A 22,168-nucleotide genomic window follows, 5' to 3' on the forward strand; every position below is an offset into this window, starting at 1 on the left:
CTTGCGGAACTCCGGAGTAAGCTTGAAGTGGTTGCGAAACACGTTTATCTATGCCCACACTTTGTATTCTGTTTGTTAGAAGACTGGAGGTCCATGAGATTATTTTACTGTCAATACTGTACGCTGAGAGCTTTGTAATTAAATTTTTATAGGAGAAAACGTAAAACGCTTGGAGAAATCTAAGAACATTGCTTCTATTTGACCTACATCGTTTATTGTACTGACTATTTCGTCAGTTCAGCGAGGTGAGTTATAGTTGAAAGGCCTGATTTAAATCTGTGTTGCCGATTATAAAACATTTCGTTAATTTCTAAGTGCGGTATTACGGCTTTAAAGATGATGCGCTCCATTATAACTTACAACAGGCACTTGTTTGTGACCACGCGGCGATAGTCATTTAATTCTAGTTTTAAACATGATTTGTGGATAGGAATTATCTTTGCACTGCGCAATAGTCTGTTAACATCGCTGTTTCACGAGAAGTGATGAATATTCTGTGCAAGCATTTAGATACCCAAACGACATATCGGTTTAGAAATGATTAAACGAGAAGAAAGGGGGTTAACCGAGGGGCCCGATTTTTATTAGTCATTTCATGAGAAGCCAACAAACACTGACACCAAGTGTCAGTGTCCCTTCGCGAAATGCGAAGGTTGTGGGTTCGGCTCCCACCTGCGGCAAGTTGTTTTTTCATCCATTTTAATTTCCACTAATTTATCGTTTCTTTATTCCATTTATTCAGCACAAGTAATTTCCCCTATGTTGTCCTTGGTGTCAGTGTTTGGTGGCTTCTCATGATAGAAATGATTAAGTAATATTGTCGGGGCCAAGATATTTTCTTTAGATCTAGTTTTTCCAGAAGAGAAAAGATACCCTCATCGTTTATCGTCGATTCTGGCATGGGCACTCTCAACATATATGATTCTATCGAGGCGTACTATAGGCAGGTTTTGTGAAAACAGATTGGCGCAAGGAGTTAAGCTCCCTAGCAATAGTTCGCGGTTCCTTGATAACGCGATTTGAAAATTTTATTTGTGAAATGGCTTTCCGTTCATCAGAAAAGTATCGCCAGAATTTTTTAGGCTTGTGCGCCATGAACGAAACGGTGTCGTGGAAACGCAATTTGGCTTCTGCGATCTTCTGCCGCGAAGTAACAATATAGTTATCAGCGGCGATGTTCTTTACTTTTTTTCCGCCGTTGTTTTATTTTTATTTCCCCCATCCCCGTACTATCATTCCCCTTCCCTCTTCCCCAGTGCGGAGTAGAAGACTAGAGTGCACTAACTCAGGTCGACCTCTCTGTCTTTCCTGTCAATAAGTTCTATCTTATCTTCTTCATCTGGATTATTTCTCGAGTTAACCACGGGTATTATCGGTTAATACGCTTTCTTCTTTGTGGAATGAAATTGCCTTCGCAAGAAGAAACGATGTTTTTATATTGTGACCACAGTTCGCACTCGACTTTCATTTCATTGAACGCTGGAAAGTTCCGATTCCAAGAAGCTGAACACGGCGGAATCGTCTACGCGCGCACAATATCGTACGTAGGTGGGCACTGTTTCTTTTCTTTTTTGAATTGTCGAGTCATAGATACGGGACAGGATAAGACGAGTTAATTGTGATCTGAAATGCCGTTTTCGATGCACACAGTTCATGCGTGAAGTGTACTGCTTACAAATTAATGAAAAACTGAACTACAGTAGTCATTCCGAACTTCTTACTTCCCGGCCGTCGTGTGAAAGGTTAGTCCAATTTATTCCTGGCAAACTGAAGTCCCGCGCGACGATAATTTTTGGCCTTGAGTTTGTGCTTCGAAATGTAGTAGTGTTCGAAATGTAACCGCACTGCAAGGGAGTCCTTGTTACTCCCGTTGTTTACCCACACCTTGTTGCATTTCTTCACGTTGACATTTAGAGCACTGAGCAGAAATCACATTCCGTCAGCATGGTCCAAGATATCCAAGTGGAGCGTTTGGGGGTTCTGTATGCGCCCCCCCCCCTTTTCACAAGGTTATGCACTTATCAAAGTATGTGACCTTGCACCACACGCGTTCGTGGTAGGGGATACCATCTAACACTGAGCATTTATTTATTCATTTATTTATTCAAGTACGTACATATCGCCCTGGTGGGTATTACAGTAGGGGGACTAGGTAAAATAAAGGAACACTTGACAGCACCGTTAGTTTAATTGTTAGTTTTAATTGCTGTTGCTACCACTCCTCTTGATCCTCTATCTGCACGAAACAGCCCGTATGATGAAGGGACAACTTCAGAATCCAGCACTCAAGTATTCAGCCATGTTTCTATTAATACTAATACATGAGGCTGGTACGCCAAGATAAAATTTCCAAGTTGACCAAATTTGTGTGCTATGCTCCGTGCATTTATAGCAAGTATTATGATTGTTTTCATCGTGCGCTGTCAACTCGTGTTACTTTATTTTAGTTTTGGAGCCTTTGCGCGGACATTCCTTATCAACAATACGAGTTTGATTAAAATAACAGTAAATAAAAGGCAGCATTCCATTTATTTAATTCCACGCCTAAACTTTAGTGTCGGAACGTCAGCGTAACGTCATAGATTTCAAAGTTCATTTTCTCGTATTGAGGCAGTTGTAGTGAAAGTCAAGTCAAGTTTATTTACAACATGTACAAAGTACAGTGTTGAAGGCCACCCTGGCAAGAAAGCTGTAAACATACAGCTTGACGAGGCCAGGAGGCCACCACCAGGCAACATCAGCATCGCACACATCCGCAATACAAACAATAAGCTTTCGTAAGTAGCTTCATTAATACAACACGTGGTATATATCCTCTTCCCTGGGCATGAATAGATCTACATACATGCATAATCATTACGAGCGCAAAGAGGTTAGGCAGGCACGGACAGACATATCGAAAACTGAGTTGAAGTTTCCAAAGAATGCTAATTACATAAAAAAATTCAAGCAGACCCTTTTCAACCTTCACACTGCCGCACCCAAGCTGGATATCACTATTCGTGAAGTCGCCATGTATATTATAGTGTCTAAAGTGAACAAATACGATGCTTTGGTTTAGAAGTTCGATTACGTGACTTCTCAGACGCCGTTTCTCTTCATGAAAAAGTGTTTGTTTCCAATAAATGTAAATTATTTTATGCCATATCAATTTTGCCTGGATCAGACGTCCTAATTTATACATCTGACAGTGTTGTGACAGTTGTTCCCACTGGGAAACTTGGAGACCTAGGTAACATATTTGCGACACACAATCGGTAAATTTTATTTTCTCTTGTATATGCAAAGACCGGCATCAATATTTTTAATATTGGTTCCATTGAAGCCGTGAAATATAATTTCCCCGTTGTCACAAATTTAGGTTTAAACTCATAAGATAACGCTTGCTTTTAAGCAGACGGTATCGAATATTCTGATAAATTTATCTGGCTGACAAAGAATATCCAGATCGAACGCACACCTTGTACTCCATTGGAAGCTCTAGGGAAGCAGTTAATTAAATGCTATACAAGTAAATGTAATTAGTATATTTGGGTTTATTTTCATTATTTGTTCATCTGTACCGTGACGTGGACGCATACAACTTTCAACCGACCAGCCATCTGTCCCGCGAGAAGCCCCCTCTCCCCATTTTTTTTTTTTTTTAGTGCGTGTGTTACTGTCTTTGAACAGTAGACTTAAAACGCGCTGTTCACGCGTGCGAGGCGGCGTGATCGCAATTGAGAAGTTGCAATCAGGCAGAGACACAAACTGAGCGGCGCAAACATTCTCACCGCCTCCGTTCTCGTAGCAGAGGTATGGGAAACGCCAGACATTGCCCAGACCTACGGCGTAGCTGATGCAGCTGAAAATGAAGTCCGCCTTGCTCGCCCACTTGCCCCTCCTCGGTTCGACGGCCAAGTCCAGCTGGCTTCCCAGGCCGCTTGTCGTGTGCGAGTAGCTTTCGCTGTCTTCGTCCTGGAGGCACGCAGAGTACGAGTTAACATTCCGTATGTTGCGTCCGCTATCCGCCGAACAGACTGATTCTAAACGCTCTCCTGTGTGCGCCCCCACTCGCACCTTCAGTTACGGGGCTTTCTTGACTCGAGACGGACGCGTGCATGTGTGTGTGCGTATGTGTGCGTATGTGTGCGTGTGTGTGCGTTAGCGTGCGTTAGTGTGCGTTAGTGTGCGTGTGTGTGTGAGAGAGAGAGAGTTCAGCTCGGTCCAATTATCCCAAGGCGCATACACGTTAAGATGGCACACACATCCTCAAATCTTTATGTTCATGAGAGGCGTTTACTATTGTCCGGTCGGCCTTCGCGAATAATATGTCCGACACCACGATTGGCTGGGATGTTCCCTTACAAACAGTTCTAGTGTAAGGTTACGGCCCAGACGGACGACTGCAATTTAGGTGTTGAAATCTCATACTCCCCATACCCGGAGGCCTGGCGGAGAACCTCGTGAATTAGTAGCTTTAGTTTGCTTTCCTCACTCTACTCTGCTAACAAATATGTGCTTTCCGTGCCCATTCGGAAAGTTTGCTCTAAAACCGCCAACTCTTATATGTTTAAAGGAAGAGCAGGAAAAGACTTGCCATGAGATCTAATTTTTCAGAAAGCGCAGTAAAAGAAATTTTGTTCCGAGCTCACTTCCATCAGTGACCGTCGCCCCCTGCCCTTCCCTTTCCTTCCCCCTGCCGCTGTCAAAGCTCTGCTACCGAGGCTGGAAAACCTACGTGGAAATGCGAAATATGGCCTACCCTGTAATCGACAGTAATCGCCACTCGAGAGCCCCTTACCCCTTTGAAGATTGGCTCCGCCTGCTGAGCTTCCAGCGGTGATCCAATGTCCCTGCACGAACTGCGTCGCCGCAGGGACGTCAGTGCGAAGGCATTGGGCAGCGCTTCTTTCTTAATAATCATGCTGTACCGTGTGACCGTATGCCTCGTGCGCTTCCTAAAACAAAAGCAGAAAAATACAGAAACAAAGAGCGGATCATGAGACTAAGCGTCAGGCATTGCATGGCTGGAGTTTCGCGGCTCTTTCTATATACGCTCACAAAATAATTTATTTGTTCAGCATAATGCGTATTTTTTTTTTATTTGGCAGTCGCGTGAAGCGTATAGCGCGCGTCCTGTTCGTGTTTACTGCCTGAAGAGGTGGACGCTACCTGCACGACAAATCGAAATGCCCAGGCCTCTATTTAAACCAAGTCACTATATATTGAAGTTTCAGTTATTCAGCTTCCAATTGCGAAAAAAGTGTTCCGTAAGTCGGAACAAAGCGTTAGAGAGGTGCGGCGCAGATAATATGAAACCGGTTAGCGGTCCACACGGCCAGAAGCAATTGGTATAGAACGACGCTCATAGAACGCGAAAGCGGGGAAAACAAAGGAGTGCACAGAACTATATTCCACGTCGACTGCGCGGAGTGTAAATAACAACTAATAGACAATACACACGAGTGAGCGATATCAACAAATCAATTAAAGAAAAACAATCTCCTTATATTTAGAGTGCTTTGTTTTAGGGGTTTACATATAATTTTTTTTTAACTGCGGGGGATAAAAATTGGGTGTCATGTTTAAAAACGAAAACCGGGGAGAAATTGGGGGTTTTGTTACCTGGCAGCCCAAAATTCAAAATTGTTTTTACAACATTTATAAGCGATCTGCGCCCGCAGTGGTTATCGTTTGGACGCAAACGTGGCGGACACAAAAGTCGTGCGGCTTTTTTTCGTATTTCGCGCGCGCTTCCTTTCGCGCTGGGAAAAGCTTGTGTGTATCCCGTATTGAGCAACGGGAAGCTGGATCGAGAAATCTTCAGATGGTCTACAGTTTTCTCGTAGACAATTTTGCTCTGAATATAATGATTGAGGAGTTTATTATTTATAATAAGTATAATTACGTAATTAGGCGAAATACAATAAACAACCTGACTTGCTTCACGCCACGGCGAACAACATTACCTTGGTTCTTTCCAGCAACATGGCACTTGCGTATTTTAACATTTTTGCACAAGTGACATGGGTCACGTGGCACACACACACACACACACACACACACACACACATATATATATATATATATATATATGTATATATATATATATATATATATATATATATATCCGTAGCAAGGGGAGAACTCCCCTTGGCATCTTCGCTGAAGACCTCCTTGGTCGACATGGCGGAATGGGCTGCTATAGCTCTCGTATTACTTGACACAAAACGTACTACAGTGCACATGTACACGGACTCCCGAGCAGCGGTTAGAGCGTTCGCTTCGGGATTGATAGCCCACGACCGTGCGCGGGGTTTCATATGCCGCGAGGGTACAGTGTCTCGGGTGAGTTCGGGAGAGCTCGGCCACAGTGATCCTCTAGTTACTTTTCACGAAATCACATCTCATTATATAGGGAATAGCAGAGTTTTCTCTTCCCCCATCATAAGGTCAACAGATCACAAGCTAGCACGCTCCGCATGCTCCAGATGGAGTCCTACCCCTCTAGGGGCTTTCTGAACATGCTTCACCCCGACATTGATCCACTCTGCCAAGATTGTTGCACTGAACTTTGCTCATTAAGCCACATGCTTTGGCAGTGCCCTGTGTTACAGAATTTTAACCGAGGAGAAGACTAGACGAAGGCCATCACAGACCCCAGACAAGTCTTCTAGCTCCTGGCTGTCCAGATGTCCCGTGAACGAGCAGAGAGACATGGTCCCTCTGTTCCGACATGGGACTAGCCAACGCCTGGGTAGGGACCTATCTAGCAGGCGCCCTGCCTACCTCCTTAGGAACCTAATAAAGTTGTTTACAACTAGTACTACTACATCTCTCTCTCTCTCTTTCTATATATATATATATATATATATATATATATATATATATACAAAGAGAGAGAGAGAGAGAGAGAGAGAGAGAGAGAGAGCGAGCGAGAGATGTAGTAGTACTATTTGTAAACAACTTTATTGGGTTCCTAAGGAGGTAGGCAGGGAGCCTGCTAGATAGGTCCCTACCCAGGCGTTGGCTAGTCCCATGTCGGAACAGAGGGACCATGTCTCTCTGCTCGTTCACGGGACATCTGGACAGCCAGGAGCTAGAAGAATTGTCTGGGGTCTGTGATGGCCTTCGTCTAGTCTTCTCCTCGGTTAAAATTCTGTAACACAGGGCACTGCCAAAGCATGTGGCTTAATGAGCAAAGTTCAGTGCAACAATCTTGGCAGAGTGGATCAATGTCGGGGTGAAGCATGTTCAGAAAGCCCCTAGAGGGGTAGGACTCCATCTGGAGCATGCGGAGCGTGCTAGCTTGTGATCTGTTGACCTTATGATGGGGGAAGAGAAAACTCTGCTATTCCCTATATAATGAGATGTGATTTCGTGAAAAGTAACTAGAGGATCACTGTGGCCGAGCTCTCCCGAACTCACCCGAGACACTGTACCCTCGCGGCATATGAAACCCCGCGCACGGTCGTGGGCTATCAATCCCGAAGCGAACGCTCTAACCGCTGCTCGGGAGTCCGTGTACATGTGCACTGTAGTACGTTTTGTGTCAAGTAATACGAGAGCTATAGCAGCCCATTCCGCCATGTCGACCAAGGAGGTCTTCAGCGAAGATGCCAAGAGGAGTTCTCCCCTTGCTACGGATATGTATATATATATATATATATATATATATATATATATATATATATACGTAGAGTTCTCGTCACGACCTACGCACTTAAGCAATTGGAGTGAACATGGCTGCTAAGACCGTTCATAAAGGATAGCTGCAAAGCAAACGTAGGAAAACCATATAATAATGAGCGTCTTGTGCTTATGCCTGCAGGACACGTAGACATATGGAAGTACTTTATATTTTTTGATTGATAGGAATAAAGGCTTGCTTTACCTTGCACTTCGGTTGCCGCTCCTTCGATCCCTCTGGCGAATGTGTGGACAGGCGAAAGCAAATACTCTTGCGGCAGGGCAAGCCGTAAAACTGGGTGGATGCCGAGTCACGTAGACCGAAGACAAGGCGAGCGGAGAGCGGGAGGTGCTTATGAAGCCAGTAGCAAAAGAAAAAAAAAACGAAACGTCTACTACACGTGTCACTCAGAAGCCCACCTCTCACCGCGGGAGGTTTTTGTTCGAATTCCAAGATGGGAGCACGGTCACTTCGCGGGGTGTTTTTTTTTTTTTACATTTTTTTGTTTGTGACACTTTAACCAGCTGCCTTTCGTTATGTGATCTGTTTACGGTGTTCATTAGCAGCGCGCCGTACACGTCTTCACCAAGGTGATGGATCTGCCGCCGCAACATCGGAGTGTTGGTACTGCCACTATAGAGCTGGCGCCTGTAAGGTGGCCAGCGATTTTGATAGACTGGAAACCTCTCGAGTGCTCAACCGTGGAGGTATATGCGTTTTGCAATCGAACAGCATTCGGGCGAGCTTAATTTGTGACGTTAAATCATCTAAATCTATACTTTCGTCAACGCAACAGCACACGTGCTTGTGTCGTCGATGCTACTCCCGTTCTCGCCGGAAGCACACACACAAAAAAAAGAACCCCCACCAAGTAGTACTAGAGTGTAGTAGTAAAACGTGGAGTGTCACGAGATTTTGTTCTGGCAGTAGAAAACACAGTTGCGTCTTCTTCTTCTTGGCAGCCTGGTATATTTCCTTTTTTTTTTTCTTTGTAAGGCCGGCGAGAACCGCTTCTCTTCTCCTTGTTAAAAGGTATGCTCCACGGGACGCGTTCGTTGCAGCAAAAAATAAAAAAATAAAAAAGTACGACACGGCCTTACCGTCTGGCTGTTGAAACTTCTTACAAAAGTTCCGTCTCGCAAAGGGACCACCTCGACGGCGTGTCTTTTACGTGAAGTGTCTGAAACGGAGGTCGGCTGGCACGTAGTATCACGCAGGAAGCACGTTTCTGTGTTCTTGCTGCAGTGAAGACAGTACTGGCGTGGCAGGCATGATTGAATGGTAGCACCTTGCTGTTACAGAAGCGATACGGAAGCCCCACTGGCTGTGCTTCTGCAATACCGCGGCAGGAAACCAAAGGGCTGAGATGAAGGGAAGCACGAGGTGAGTCGGGAGGCTGCGGGGCGTCGGTTACACATGAAATGTCGCGTCTCCAAACGAGTTGTGCGCCGTGTCCCGTTGCACGCACACGAGAGCCAAGTGGTGGCTGCAGTTGATTGAGCCTTCAGAACGTCCTTGCAGATATTGACGTCTCAGGAATCATGGAGGGCTGCATGATACTCCCGACGGCTTGCTGGGTGACGTCAGTAAATTTCGATTTCTCTCTAGTATCGAGCTTATACAGAGCCGGGCTTTTCCAGTCCAGTCGGAAATCAAGCTTGTGGAGCAAATAAACGTTCTGCTGTGTGAGCGCAGTACTACTTCCTCTATAACAGGTACTGTATCCGTGACATGCATGTGTGTGAAAATTCATTTTCTTCTCCTTGAACTAAAACTGTTGCGTCGTCTCGGTCAGATGATGATGGCTTGACGTCTTCAGCATCCGGATGCAAAAAGTGACGGATGGGATGAGATGCTCAATGCCCAAGTATAGTTCAGAGGAGGGTTCAGAATGTGCTCCTGTAGTACGAACTCGGGGTTCTCCCTCTCTGAACAGAGCGCGGCTAGAACATCCTTGGTCGGATCTCTCCAGGCAGCATTTGCACTAACCCGACACAAGTCAGCCAATATATCGAATTGGCGTTTGGCGGCCGCGATAATCTAAATGCTTAGCAAGTCAGGCCAAGAGGCGCCAGAGAAAGCTGTGCCAATTCCGGGGCAGAACGCACGTTAAATTTTTCAACATGCATCCCTGGGAAAGAACGTGTGTGACGTAGTAAGGTTACAAGACTCTTTACAAGTACGCCGACAAGACTTATGACTCGGTCTGATAACGCCTCATTTGTTAAAACTAAGTTACGTGTTGGCGTGGTATATAACTTGAAAGCGCACATATGTTCCGTGTCACCTTGTATATCTGACTGATAGATGGTGCACTTTCCTCGTGACGGAGACAGCTTGACATGTGTGTACATCGCTGCAGCGACGTTTCCAGCCACAGCTGGTATTGAAACGTGGTGGGTAATCTTCCTTTCACGACCACCGACAACAAATGTGGAAATTTCTGAAGCCTCCTTAACGACGCTCGCCTCCTGGTTCCACTTCGTGCCAACGGAAGCTAATTCGTTACAACGCTTTCTTTAAAGGAGTACTAAAGAGAAACATCAAATAAGTTTGGACTCACAATGTACTTCTTTAAAAAACCGCAATATTCGTTAACCGTTGATTGCTAGAAAGTAAAATGAAGGCCAAATTTCCATTGCTTTAATTTCAAGCCAGAACTGTGTAGCGTCGGTACGACGTCAGTGTGACGTCAGTGCAGCGTCAAGGATTTCAAAGTATTTTCTCCTATTTCTGCCTTTATGGCGCAGAAAATGTTATCAAAACCTTTGAAGTTCAGTCTTTGGCTCGCTTAGAATACCATGTAACTTATCTTTACCGATAACAAGTTAACTCAGCCCTAGCAGACGCCATCAAAATCTATGACGCCACGAAGAGATGGCGAGGGATCTTCAAGGTGGCGTAGCCACCCGCTTTCTATGTTGTTTATTGCGTCTTTTCTGACCTTACCAAGCTTCCCCGATGTTTTTCCCGAAAGGCGAAGTATCGATTGCATTTGCAAATTAGCAGACAGTTGTACCAAGTAAGGATAGTAGATTTTTCGGCCGTGTAAACTTACAAATATTAAATAACTAATTAAATTAACACGACATGATGTCACGCGCGCACAATTAAGCAAACATGAACACCTCTCACTCGATGACCATAAAAATTTCCTGTCAAAACGCTGGATGGAAGAAGCACGGAAGCAGCAGCAAGCAAATTGACCTTCGTGTTGCCTCATGCTTCAACGTGAACTAAGCGATAAAACACAGCGTACATGAAGCTATCAGTACTCGGTGCACCCTTGCAGATCGCTTTTAAGACAGCGCGCGCGCGGCTGCGCACGGCAGCGCCGTACGCAGTAGCCGTCGAAGTAGAACGTCCCCCTCTCTCTCTACCCTTCCCCCGGTGCCTTACACGCGACGGAAGACGGCGCGCTTCCTCCCCCTTTTCTTATTTTGCAGGCGCGAGATTTCAGCCACCATCGTTGGCTCACCCTCGCATATACAGCATACAGCGCGTGGTGACGATGTTATCACCCTTGGACTTTATACAGAACATCGCAGCGACGCCGACGGCGAAGGCAGAAATACATCTGGAGTGTCCATATTGTTACGGGGAAATGTCAAAATGTATTATTTAGAGAGTTACAGCGAGTGACACCACAACAACAAACATGGCAGGCCAGGGCACAGCTCGTCCTCTTTCTCGTCTACATGCAACGTCTTCTTCGTCTACACGACAGGTGGTTAACAACATTACCCTCCGGCGGCAAAAGCACCGAATCGGTGCAGTCTAAGTACGATGGCACGGAAAAGGATCGCTGCACACACAGGGTTAATCAGTGTCTATGACACGATATGGCTTCAGTCTGACGACGTGTACGATGTCAGTGTGGGGTTGAGCCGATGAGGACGACGACAACGGAGTGATTTCGTACGTTACGTCGGTCACGTTGCGACACACCCGATATGGGCCAGTGTACGGGAACAGCAGCTTTTTAGAAGGCCCGACATGGCGCGCTGGGGACCAGAGGAGGACAAGGGGCCAAGTACCAAAGTGGGTAGTCCTGTATTGGCTATTGTATCGAGATTGCTGGTGGTTCTGCGACTCTCTGAATCGAGCACGGGAAACGTCAAGTACTTGACGTGCATGATCAGCACGGGCAATATCCTCTCGAGCATACTCGGTAGGGGGGGGGGGGGTGGAGGGCACGCGGAAGGCACTAACGCGTCCATAGGCAACGTTAGATTTCCTCTCGAGCATACTCGGTAGGGGGGGGGGGAGGGCACGCGGAAGGCACTAACGCGTCCATAGGCAACGTTAGATTTCGGCCGAATAAGGAAAAGAAAGGCAAATAACGAGAGGTTTCATATCTTGACGTGTTATACGCGAATGTCAGAAAAGGCACTGCAGTGTCCCATTCCTGGTGGTCGGCGGACACATACATTGCCAGCATGTCGGTAATTGTTCGGTTCTGTCGCTCCGTCAAGCCATTCGTTCGTGGATGGTATAGACCGTAGTCAGCTTGTGTTGCGTCGAGTAAAACCATAGAATGTCCTCGATCACCTTCGTAAGAAACTCTGCCCCGGTCGGTTAGGAATTGCCGAGGTGCCCCATGCTGGAGAATGACGTCATGTAGTAAGAAGACCGCAACGTTGTTCCTGCAACTGATGGGAAGAGCACGGGTGATCGCGAATCGCGTCGCATATAGTCTGTAGCGACGGCAACCCATCTGTTTCCTGAGACAGACAGAGGAAACGGGCCAAGTAAGTCGAGGCCGACGAGATGATACGGCTCATGTGGAACGTCGAGAGGCTGAAGATGGCCAGCAGAAGAGAGTGGTGGCTTTTTCTGGCGCTAACAAAGGTCACAAGAGGCCATGTAACGGCGCACCGTGCAACACATGTCTGGCCAGTAGAACCAACTGCGTGCGTGAAACGCCAAGGTGCCCCGCTGTCGGCGCATCAAGATGCTGGGCCAGGTATGCCGGAATCACAAGTAAGAGGTCAGGGCCATCAAGAAGGAAACTGGGACGATGTTCTTGTTCTTCAGGTAAATGGCGCAACCCACTCTGGGGGATCAGCCATGAATCGAGCGGTGATAAAACTGTTATTCTTAATTTTTGGGGGAGAATAAAGGGAAATTAAACAAGTGTTTTGTAAATGGGAATTAAAATGTCTACTGTATCTGGTATGAATGATTAGGTTGATAAGTATTACAGTAAAATTGTGATCATATATATGTTCCACGATCCTGGTGGCGGAGCAGCTAGTCATAGCCCTGTCCGTGCTCGACCGCGAACGGGAAGTGATCTACAGCGACTTCGGACCAGCCACCAAAGCCTTCGAACTTGGCGTCGTCTCCGACTAGGCGTTACGCATCCTCCGTAGCACGGACCCCAGCACCCTCAAGCACCACACTGTCATCTGGTGCCCCGCCCATCTCGGCCGGGTGCAGGGCGCCCCGCACAACCTCAACGAGATCGCCCACGACGCAGCGTGCGCGTTTACCGACCGTGCCGTCCTCGGTCAACCTCATCTCGTCGAACTAGAGGACAACCGGGACGCGCTCATTACGTACAGCGAAATAACAAAACACTTCTACCTGGGGCGCCGCATCTTTCTGCCACCACACCCCAAACTGAACCGCTGTGAAGGTGAAGGCATCACTGCAAAATAGTGCTGAGAATGTTGTTGCCAGAGGCGAAGCCCTGAAAGCCTTCGCTGTTCTCTGGTATATGTGAGACGGCGGTGAATTGTTGCTGTCTTGGCATTACAGTGTATTCGCGAGTCCGAAGAGGAGGCCGCCTGGTCGAGATACCGAAGTACTACTGCGACTACTGTGACACCTACCTCATGCACGACTCGCCGTCGGTGCGCAAGACCCACTGCAATGGCCGCAAGCACAAGGAGAATGTCAAGTTCTACTACCAGAAATGGATGGAGGAACAGGCACAGAACCTCACTGATGTCACAACGGCGGCATTCAAGGCGGGAAAGTTCCAGTCCTCCCAGTATCAGGCCAAGCCTCTAACCGGTGTTGCGTTTCGCCTGCGACACGTGGTTTTGCCGGCGCGACTGCGGCGGGGCGGCAGACATTTTGGCCCGATCGTCGTCGCCGCAACACTCATCGCCAGGTGTTTCCAGGCGCGACTGCGGCGATGCGACCGCATAGGGATCATCCTCGCATTCCAGTCATTGTGCCCGAAACAGGCGATGCCAAAGCAGGGACCATCCTCTCATTCCAGTCATTGTGCCCGAAACAGGCGATGCCAAAGCAGGGACCATCCTCTCATTCCAGTCATTGTGCCCGAAACAGGCGATGCCAAAGCAGGGACCATCCTCTCATTACAGTCATTGTGCCCGACCGGCAGCGCTACAACAGGGTGCTACGAGATCGTGCTCGACAGGGTGCTACGAGATCGTGCTCGTCATGGTGCTACGGCATCGCTACGACAGTGTGCGTCACCATTAGCCCATTGTACATTCACGTGCTCGTCTTTTGAGGGGTTCCTTCTTGCCCTCAACTGCGAGAGTATAAAAACAGCTGCCCCCGGACGCAAAAGGGAGGGCTCCGATTTCTTCTGTTGAGTGAAGTGCTCTCCCGTCTCTCTACTTCGGTCAAACCTGACCACCAACTCTTTGCGATGTTAAAATAAACAAGTTGTTTCGTTGTTACCAGTCGACTCATGCTTTGCCGGGACCTTCGGATGCTTCCAGTTGTACCCCAGGCCGCCAGGCCAACGCTACCCTTGGGGCTTGCGACCCAGGTACAACCACGGGCGTCAGCGCCGAGTTCCCAACAGATCGTACCAGCGATCCCGATCCAAACATCTGGTTGGCAGCGGTGAGATCGCCTCCGACTTCAAACAACTGTCTGCCAGCGGTGAGATCGCGACAACGGAGGCCAGCAGCGAAGAGATGCAGTTGACGGTATGCTGAGCAGCTCAACGACGATCCGGGAGCAGTGCAACGAGCCCTGTGTGACGACTGGTTGCCTGCAGCGGAACGACTGCGCTGGACTCTTGGCTGCGAGGTTTGGTGAGTGCGGGACTTTCTTCTTCTGAGCTTTGCCAGGCTTTTTGTTAGTGTCAGAAACAGAGCTGGTAATTGTGGTTGTCGTTGCTGCCGGGTTAGTTTGCGGCAAGACAATAGTAAGCAGTAGAGAAAGCAGCATTCAGAGCAGCCATGGATTTGAAGTCGTTGCGCAAACCGAAATTGTTGGAGCTTGCAAGAGAGTTGGGTCTGGATGTCTCAGACAAACTAAGAAAACCTGAACTGCTAAAGGCTATTCTTGAGTTAGAGGCTGAGGATGACGAGCTGTCGGAATGCCTTGAGACTATTGAGGAGAGGTCAAAAAGACAGGAGCGCGAACTTAAAGAACAGAAAGAAAAAGAAGAGCGTGAACTTAAAGAACAGAAAGAAAAAGAAGAGCGCGAACACGCTTTGGAAATGAAGCGTCTCGAGGTAGAGATGGAACGCGCTCGTAATGGAAGTCAGGCACACGGTGCAGGAGAACGAGTATTGTTCAAAATGACTGACCTGATGCGGCCGTTTAAGCTTGGAGAGGACATTGGTTTGTTCCTGGTTAACTTTGAGCGAACGTGCGAGAAGCAGGGGTTCTCTCGGGAAACGTGGCCACAGCGCTTGCTCACTTTGTTACCCGGCGAGGCGGCCGACGTTGTCGCTCGCTTGGATAGAGAGGAGGCAGAGGATTTCGACAAAGTAAAATCGAGTCTGCTAAAAAAGTACCGGCTGTCTGCGGAGGCGTTCCGTCGGAAGTTTCGGGAAAATGAGAAAGGCAAAAGTGAGTCATATACAGAGTTTGCGTATAGGCTTATGTCGAACATGCAGGAGTGGCTCAAAGAAGAGAAATCGTTTGGTGACCACGATAAAGTTCTGCAGTGCTTCGGGCTAGAACAGTTTTATAGTCGGTTACCGGAGAACGTGCGATACTGGGTCTTGGATAGGCCAGACGTTTGTACGGTGGCTAAAGCCGCTGAGCTAGCCGAGGAGTTTGTGACGCGTCGGGCTCGCGGAGCTAAGGATGGTCAAAAGGGTGAATTTGGCTCGAAGTTCGAGAGGCCGAAGTTCACACCCATGAGAGCAAAGGGGAACACGCGTAGTGCGGATGCGAGTGGAAGCAGTGCGACCGAACCTAAGGAGACGGCGGCAGCCGAAGCCGAACGCAGAAAGCGGTTCGAGATGCGGCGAGCGGGCGTTTGTTATACGTGCCAGAAGCCGGGTCACTTTTCGGCGCAGTGTCCGGAAACAACACCAAAAGTTGTGTTTTTTTCAATAGGCAGCACTGACGAGAACATGAAGCTTCTCGAGCCTTACATGCGAGACCTCCTCGTGAACGGGAAAGAGTGCCGAGTGCTTCGCGATTCCGCAGCTACGATGGATGTAGTTCACCCATCTTACGTAGAACCCCATATGTTCACGGGCGAGTGCGCGTGGATCAAGCAAGCCGTGGAAGCTCATAGCGTGTGTCTGCCAGTAGCAAAGGTGCTTATTGAAGGACCTTTCGGAGCGCTTGAGACAGAGGCGGCAGTGTCATCTATGCTGCCACCCCAGTACCCGTACCTATTTTCAAACAGGTCCGATCACCTCCTGCGCGAGAAGGGGCTTTTGTTTGGTGAAGCTAGTGTTCAGGCCTTAACCAGATCGAAGGTTCGGGAGCTCGCTGCAAAGGCGGTAGTTGCGGGGCCGACGTTATCAAACAACGAAAAAGGGTCAGAGGCGCAGCAAGCTGATATTCCGAGCACGCCCGAACTGAATAAACTTGAGTCTGTAACGTTAAAGGCGCCAGATACTGGAGAGGAAATGCCCGACACGGGAAAGTTAGAAGAGCTATCTACTGATTTGCTCATCGCGCCTACGTCAGACGGACTTGATAGGTTGCTAAAAGTCAGCCGGTCGGCTTTGATAGCCGAGCAAAAAAAGGATGGCAGCCTGGAAAACGTGCGCTGCAATGTCAAAGAAGGTATCGCCAGGAAAACTGCGCGTTTTGTGGAAAGGGGTGGAGTCCTGTACCGGAAGTATCTAGACCGAAGAGGAGTGGAGTTCGATCAGCTGATCGTGCCTCAATGCTATCGTCAGGATCTGTTGCGCTTGTCACACGGGGGTTCGTGGTCCGGACACCTTGGAGTTAAGAAAACTAAGGACCGTCTCTTGCAAGAGTACACTGGGCCAGGGTGTTTTCGGGACGCAGACCATTTCGTGAGGACATGTGACACTTGTCAGCGGGTGGGCAAACCAGGGGACAAATCAAGGGCGCCGTTGAAATTGGTACCTATCATAACGGAGCCTTTTAGACGGCTCGTTATTGATACTGTGGGACCTCTGCCGGTAACAGCCACGGGGTACAGACACATTTTGACTGTGATCTGCCCAGCGACAAAGTTCCCTGAAGCAGTGCCGCTTAAAGAACTCAGCTCAGTTGAGATAGTTAATGCACTACTGTCCATATTTGCGCGAGTTGGTTTCCCTGCGGAAATCCAATCAGATCAGGGCACAGTGTTTACAAGCGCTTTGACGACAACTTTTCTCGAAAGGTGTGGGGTAAAGCTGTTACACAGCTCAGTGTACCACCCACAGTCGAATTCCGTTGAGAAGCTCCACTCCGTCATGAAGCGCGTGTTGAGAGCGTTGTGTTTTGAACATCGAACTGACTGGGAGCTGTGTTTGCCTGGGGTGATGTTTGCGTTAAGAACCGCGCCGCATGCGGCTACGGGGTTTTCGCCAGCTGAACTGGTGTACGGTCGCTCGCTTCGATCTCCGCTTCGCATGCTTCGAGAATCGTGGGAAGGTAGGGGCGACGACCCAGTCGTGGTGGAGTACGTGCTTAAGCTCCTCGAACGCTTAAGAAGGGCACAGGAGTTGTCAGGTGAAGCAATGACAAAGGCCCAGCAGAGGGCCAAGGTTTATTATGATCGGACAGCCAGGGCCCGTCGTTTTGAGGTTGGCGATGAGGTCATGATATTGCGCACATCGCTAAACAACAAACTAGACGTGCAGTGGGAGGGCCCAGCACGAATTGTTCAGAAACTGTCGGACGTTAACTACGTGGTAAGTCTGCCAGGAAAGCGGAAAGCACAGCAAGTTTACCACTGTAATCTGCTCAAACCTTATAGACAAAGGGAAGCAGTGGTGTGCATGATGGTAAACGTTCCTGAAGAGCTTCCGATCGAGCTTCCGGGACTAGGCTCAGTGACGAACAGGGAAGACACCGGTCAAGTCATTAGTGACCTTATCAGTAAAGCACCGCTGTCGCCTGAGCAGAAAACCGAACTACACCAGCTATTACACGAGTTTCAAGGTCTGTTCTCTGAGAGGCCTGGTAGGACTTCGGTACTTACTCATGATATAGAACTTACCTCCCCAGAGCCAGTACGATCCAAGGCGTATCGGGTGTCACCCCGCCAGAGCGATATTATGGAGGCTGAGGTAAAGAAAATGCTACAGCTCGGTGTTATTGAGGCAGGTGAGAGTGATTATACCTCCCCTTTGATTTTAGTTGAGGTACCGGGCAAGGAACCTCGTCCTTGCGTCGACTACCGCAGGCTTAATTCCATCACTAAGGATCAAATTTATCCGATCCCTAACATCGAGGAGCGCCTTGAGAAAGTTAGTAGCGCTCAGTTTATTTCCACCCTAGATCTTGTCAGGGGTTATTGGCAGGTTCCACTTACAGAAGAGGCTAGTAGGTATGCGGCGTTCATTTCACCAATGGGAACATTCCGTCCTAAAGTGTTGAGTTTTGGTTTGAAGAACGCGCCATACTGTTTTTCAAGTCTCATGGATAAAGTGTTGCGGGGACAGCAAGAATTCGCTTTACCGTATCTAGACGACGTAGCGATATTCTCCGCATCCTGGTCTGAGCATATGGCACACTTGCGGGCAGTGCTAACCCGCCTGCGCGAAGCGGGCTTGACAGTCAAGGCTCCTAAGTGCCAGTTAGCACAGGCCGAGGTTGTCTACCTCGGTCACGTGATTGGTCAGGGTCGTCGCCGCCCCTCTGAAATAAAAGTGGCCGCTGTGCGAGACTTTCCGCAACCGCGCACCAAGACCGATATTCGGTCGTTCTTGGGTGTCGCCGGCTACTATCAGAGGTACATCCCTAGGTACTCTGATATCGCGGCTCCCCTGACGGATGCTCTAAGAAAAACAGAGCCTCAAACAGTCGTCTGGGACGAGACAAAGGAAAGAGCTTTTAGCGCCCTAAAGAGTGCCCTAACAAGCCAGCCTGTGCTACGATCGCCAGACTATACAAAAGGGTTCATTGTTCAGTGCGATGCTAGTGAGCGAGGCATGGGCGTTGTACTGTGCCAACGGGAAAATGGAGAAGTAGAACACCCCGTCCTGTATGCTAGTCGTAAGCTGACCAGTCGTGAGCAGGCGTATAGCGCCACCGAGAAAGAGTGTGCGTGTCTCGTGTGGGCCGTTCAGAAATTGTCATGCTATCTAGCCGGCTCGAGGTTTATCATTGAGACGGATCACTGCCCTCTCCAATGGCTGCAGACCACCTCTTCCAAAAATGGCCGCCTCCTGCGCTGGAGCCTCGCTTTACAACAATATTCCTTTGAGGTGCGTTACAAAAAGGGGAGTCTCAACGGTAACGCCGATGGCTTAAGTCGAAGCCCCTAACGTAGGAATCAGCCTCAAAATTGTTGGTTACTGATGTTTTTCTTCCTGAGGCAGGAATTTTTTTAACATATTGCTTTTGTTTAGTGTTTCAAAGTGATGATATGCTTTCTAGTGCAATTTTTCAATTTGTGGACGCGTTCTGAGTGATGCTAGACTACTGTAAGGAACTAGGCAGTGGTATAAAAAGGGGAAAGAGCCTGGCAGGGCTTAGTGAGGGTTGTGCCGTGCTTGCTGACTGAGCGGTTGAGTTTCAGCGTAGTTCTAACGCTTGCCGGGAACGAGAACAAAAATGTGAACTCTCCCGAAGTCACTTTGCAGTGTCCCGTGCGAACCTGAACTAGAGAACGAGGCCTTCTCTGTGCGCTGCGCTCGAGAAACGTCGAGGGACGCCCGACTTCGGTTATGAGCATCATCGAGCGACTTCCCTCCGGACAGCGGATGCAGTCCCCTGTCCATCGGGATCTCCTTCCCCCGGCGGGGCGGTCTGTTGCGTTTCGCCTGCGACACGTGGTTTTGCCGGCGCGACTGCGGCGGGGCGGCAGACATTTTGGCCCGATCGTCGTCGCCGCAACACTCATCGCCAGGTGTTTCCAGGCGCGACTGCGGCGATGCGACCGCATAGGGATCATCCTCGCATTCCAGTCATTGTGCCCGAAACAGGCGATGCCAAAGCAGGGACCATCCTCTCATTCCAGTCATTGTGCCCGAAACAGGCGATGCCAAAGCAGGGACCATCCTCTCATTCCAGTCATTGTGCCCGAAACAGGCGATGCCAAAGCAGGGACCATCCTCTCATTACAGTCATTGTGCCCGACCGGCAGCGCTACAACAGGGTGCTACGAGATCGTGCTCGACAGGGTGCTACGAGATCGTGCTCGTCATGGTGCTACGGCATCGCTACGACAGTGTGCGTCACCATTAGCCCATTGTACATTCACGTGCTCGTCTTTTGAGGGGTTCCTTCTTGCCCTCAACTGCGAGAGTATAAAAACAGCTGCCCCCGGACGCAAAAGGGAGGGCTCCGATTTCTTCTGTTGAGTGAAGTGCTCTCCCGTCTCTCTACTTCGGTCAAACCTGACCACCAACTCTTTGCGATGTTAAAATAAACAAGTTGTTTCGTTGTTACCAGTCGACTCATGCTTTGCCGGGACCTTCGGATGCTTCCAGTTGTACCCCAGGCCGCCAGGCCAACGCTACCCTTGGGGCTTGCGACCCAGGTACAACCACGGGCGTCAGCGCCGAGTTCCCAACAGATCGTACCAGCGATCCCGATCCAAACACCGGTGTCATGATTTTTCCACCAGCAGCGCTACAACCGGGTCCTCCACACCGGATGCCACTAGTCGGGCGACCCCACATGGGACCCATGCCGGGCCCCATGCCAGGACATACGCCAGGACCCATGCCCAAGATGGGACTCCGATGCCCCCAACATGATGAAGCCAGGCATGAGGCCACCAATGGGACCGATGGGGCCAGGGCCCGGCCCCATGCGACCACCACTGGTCGCGGGGGCGCAAAAAGAAGTGATTTCCTGTCATCACTGGTGTGCTGCATCACGCCAATCTATCTGTACATACCAGACTCTTGTTACTTCATCAGTGATCACACAGCACCGCTCGCGTGCCAAGGGTGTTATTGTTGGACAATAAAGGTTTTTTTTTAAAGCGCTAACACTACGCTTACTACAGATGCACATGTGCCCAAACCCCGCCAAATTACACGTATTCGATGACGACGCGTACCCCAGCGACACGTGCCCGCCATGCGGAGACGCGGCGACACTCGCACACATGCTCTGGGAGTGTAGAGATGCTCTTCCCGACTCTACAGCGGACAAATGGGAGAAGTCCCTCAGAGAAGTCCACTACTCGCCGACCAGCAATGGGCCGTCCAGCAGGCCCGCGAAGCGGCAGTCAGGTACTCCTTGTCGGTCCCTACGTGGGAGATGGCCACTACGCGCTAAGCGCGTCCTGCAGGACCGTAATAAAGTTTTCCAGTTCATTGAAGTAAAAGAAAGATTTTAGCATGCAATTCCTTTTGTCTTGCGCAATATTCCTGCGGCTATAAACATTCCTGTGGCTATAAGCCAGTACGGTAGCCCCAAAGAAAAGAATTACCGGAAGAGTCAAATTTATGCCGAGGTTCTGGAAGGGATCTTCCAAAAATCTTTTCCTTTGAATAACGAACCGGCGACTGGTCCAGAAGTGTTGCAGAGATTCACTCGCATTGCATTAAGGGCACAAAGGTGATATAGCCAGACCAGACCTGTGAAGGTAAAGTTTCAGTGGGACTCGGCACCGCAGTCCCATAATCGTTACTTCGACTTTTCTAGTGAAACACCATTTGTTATTCCAAGGTAAATTGAGATGCAGAAAATCAGATGACGACAGCGATGACTTGGCGAAGCTATTTGTAGTAGAATATTTTTTTAATCACGTCGCAATGATACAGGCAGACGTAGATAAAATAGGGATTACAGGAACATCGTGGGATACTACTGCCAGTGCATCTGCATATTCATTTAAGGCTAGACCTTTGTGGCCTGGCACCCACACTAAAGAAAGGAGGCGCAAATGTCTAGGGAGGAGAGAATAGACTGTTTCTAATGATTCTGACAATTTGGCCGTGGTTAGTGCAGAACAGAGAGACAATAGAAAGTTTTAGAATTGGGGGGGGGGGGGGGGGGCGAACGTTTGCAGCCCCAAAGAAATAGCGTCGAAGCCACTGTGCTTGCGCGAGACGTAAACTGCGTTTGGGTTTTGCGTCGGGTACGCTATTTCACTGGTTTAGCGAGAGCCCCAAAAGACTTGTGTAAACAAACATGGCGGCACCCATCGAAGCGACGGCTCTAACCTAACAC

The 22,168-nt window shown here is 48.9% G+C and overlaps 2 protein-coding genes and 1 pseudogene across 4 annotated transcripts in view; 2 read left to right on the forward strand and 1 right to left on the reverse strand.

Annotated features, from left to right (window-relative positions):
* Positions 1-8,031, reverse strand: part of LOC142585620 (sodium- and chloride-dependent GABA transporter 1-like) — a 38,051-nt gene extending 30,020 nt beyond the window's left edge. For both annotated transcript variants that reach the window (XR_012829110.1, XM_075696528.1), the window contains exons 1-3: positions 7,877-8,031; positions 4,784-4,940; positions 3,774-3,957 (exon numbers count right to left, since the gene is read on the reverse strand). Coding sequence is in view for 1 of the 2 variants with exons in the window: in XM_075696528.1 (XP_075552643.1) it covers positions 3,774-3,957; positions 4,784-4,906 (307 nt within the window). In the remaining variant the exon portion in view is untranslated. The remainder of the gene's footprint in view (positions 1-3,773; positions 3,958-4,783; positions 4,941-7,876) is intronic.
* A 787-nt stretch (positions 8,032-8,818) lies between these two features.
* The window catches only part of LOC142585622 (longistatin-like), a 155,638-nt gene continuing 142,288 nt past the window's right edge, over positions 8,819-22,168 (forward strand). For both annotated transcript variants that reach the window (XM_075696532.1, XM_075696530.1), the window contains exon 1: positions 8,819-9,055. Coding sequence is in view for 1 of the 2 variants with exons in the window: in XM_075696530.1 (XP_075552645.1) it covers positions 9,039-9,055 (17 nt within the window). In the remaining variant the exon portion in view is untranslated. The remainder of the gene's footprint in view (positions 9,056-22,168) is intronic.
* Positions 11,669-20,957, forward strand: LOC142584521 (uncharacterized; annotated as a pseudogene).

Source organism: Dermacentor variabilis, chromosome 6 (assembly GCF_050947875.1).
Source record: "Dermacentor variabilis isolate Ectoservices chromosome 6, ASM5094787v1, whole genome shotgun sequence".
NCBI classification, from domain to species: Eukaryota; Metazoa; Arthropoda; class Arachnida; order Ixodida; family Ixodidae; genus Dermacentor; species Dermacentor variabilis.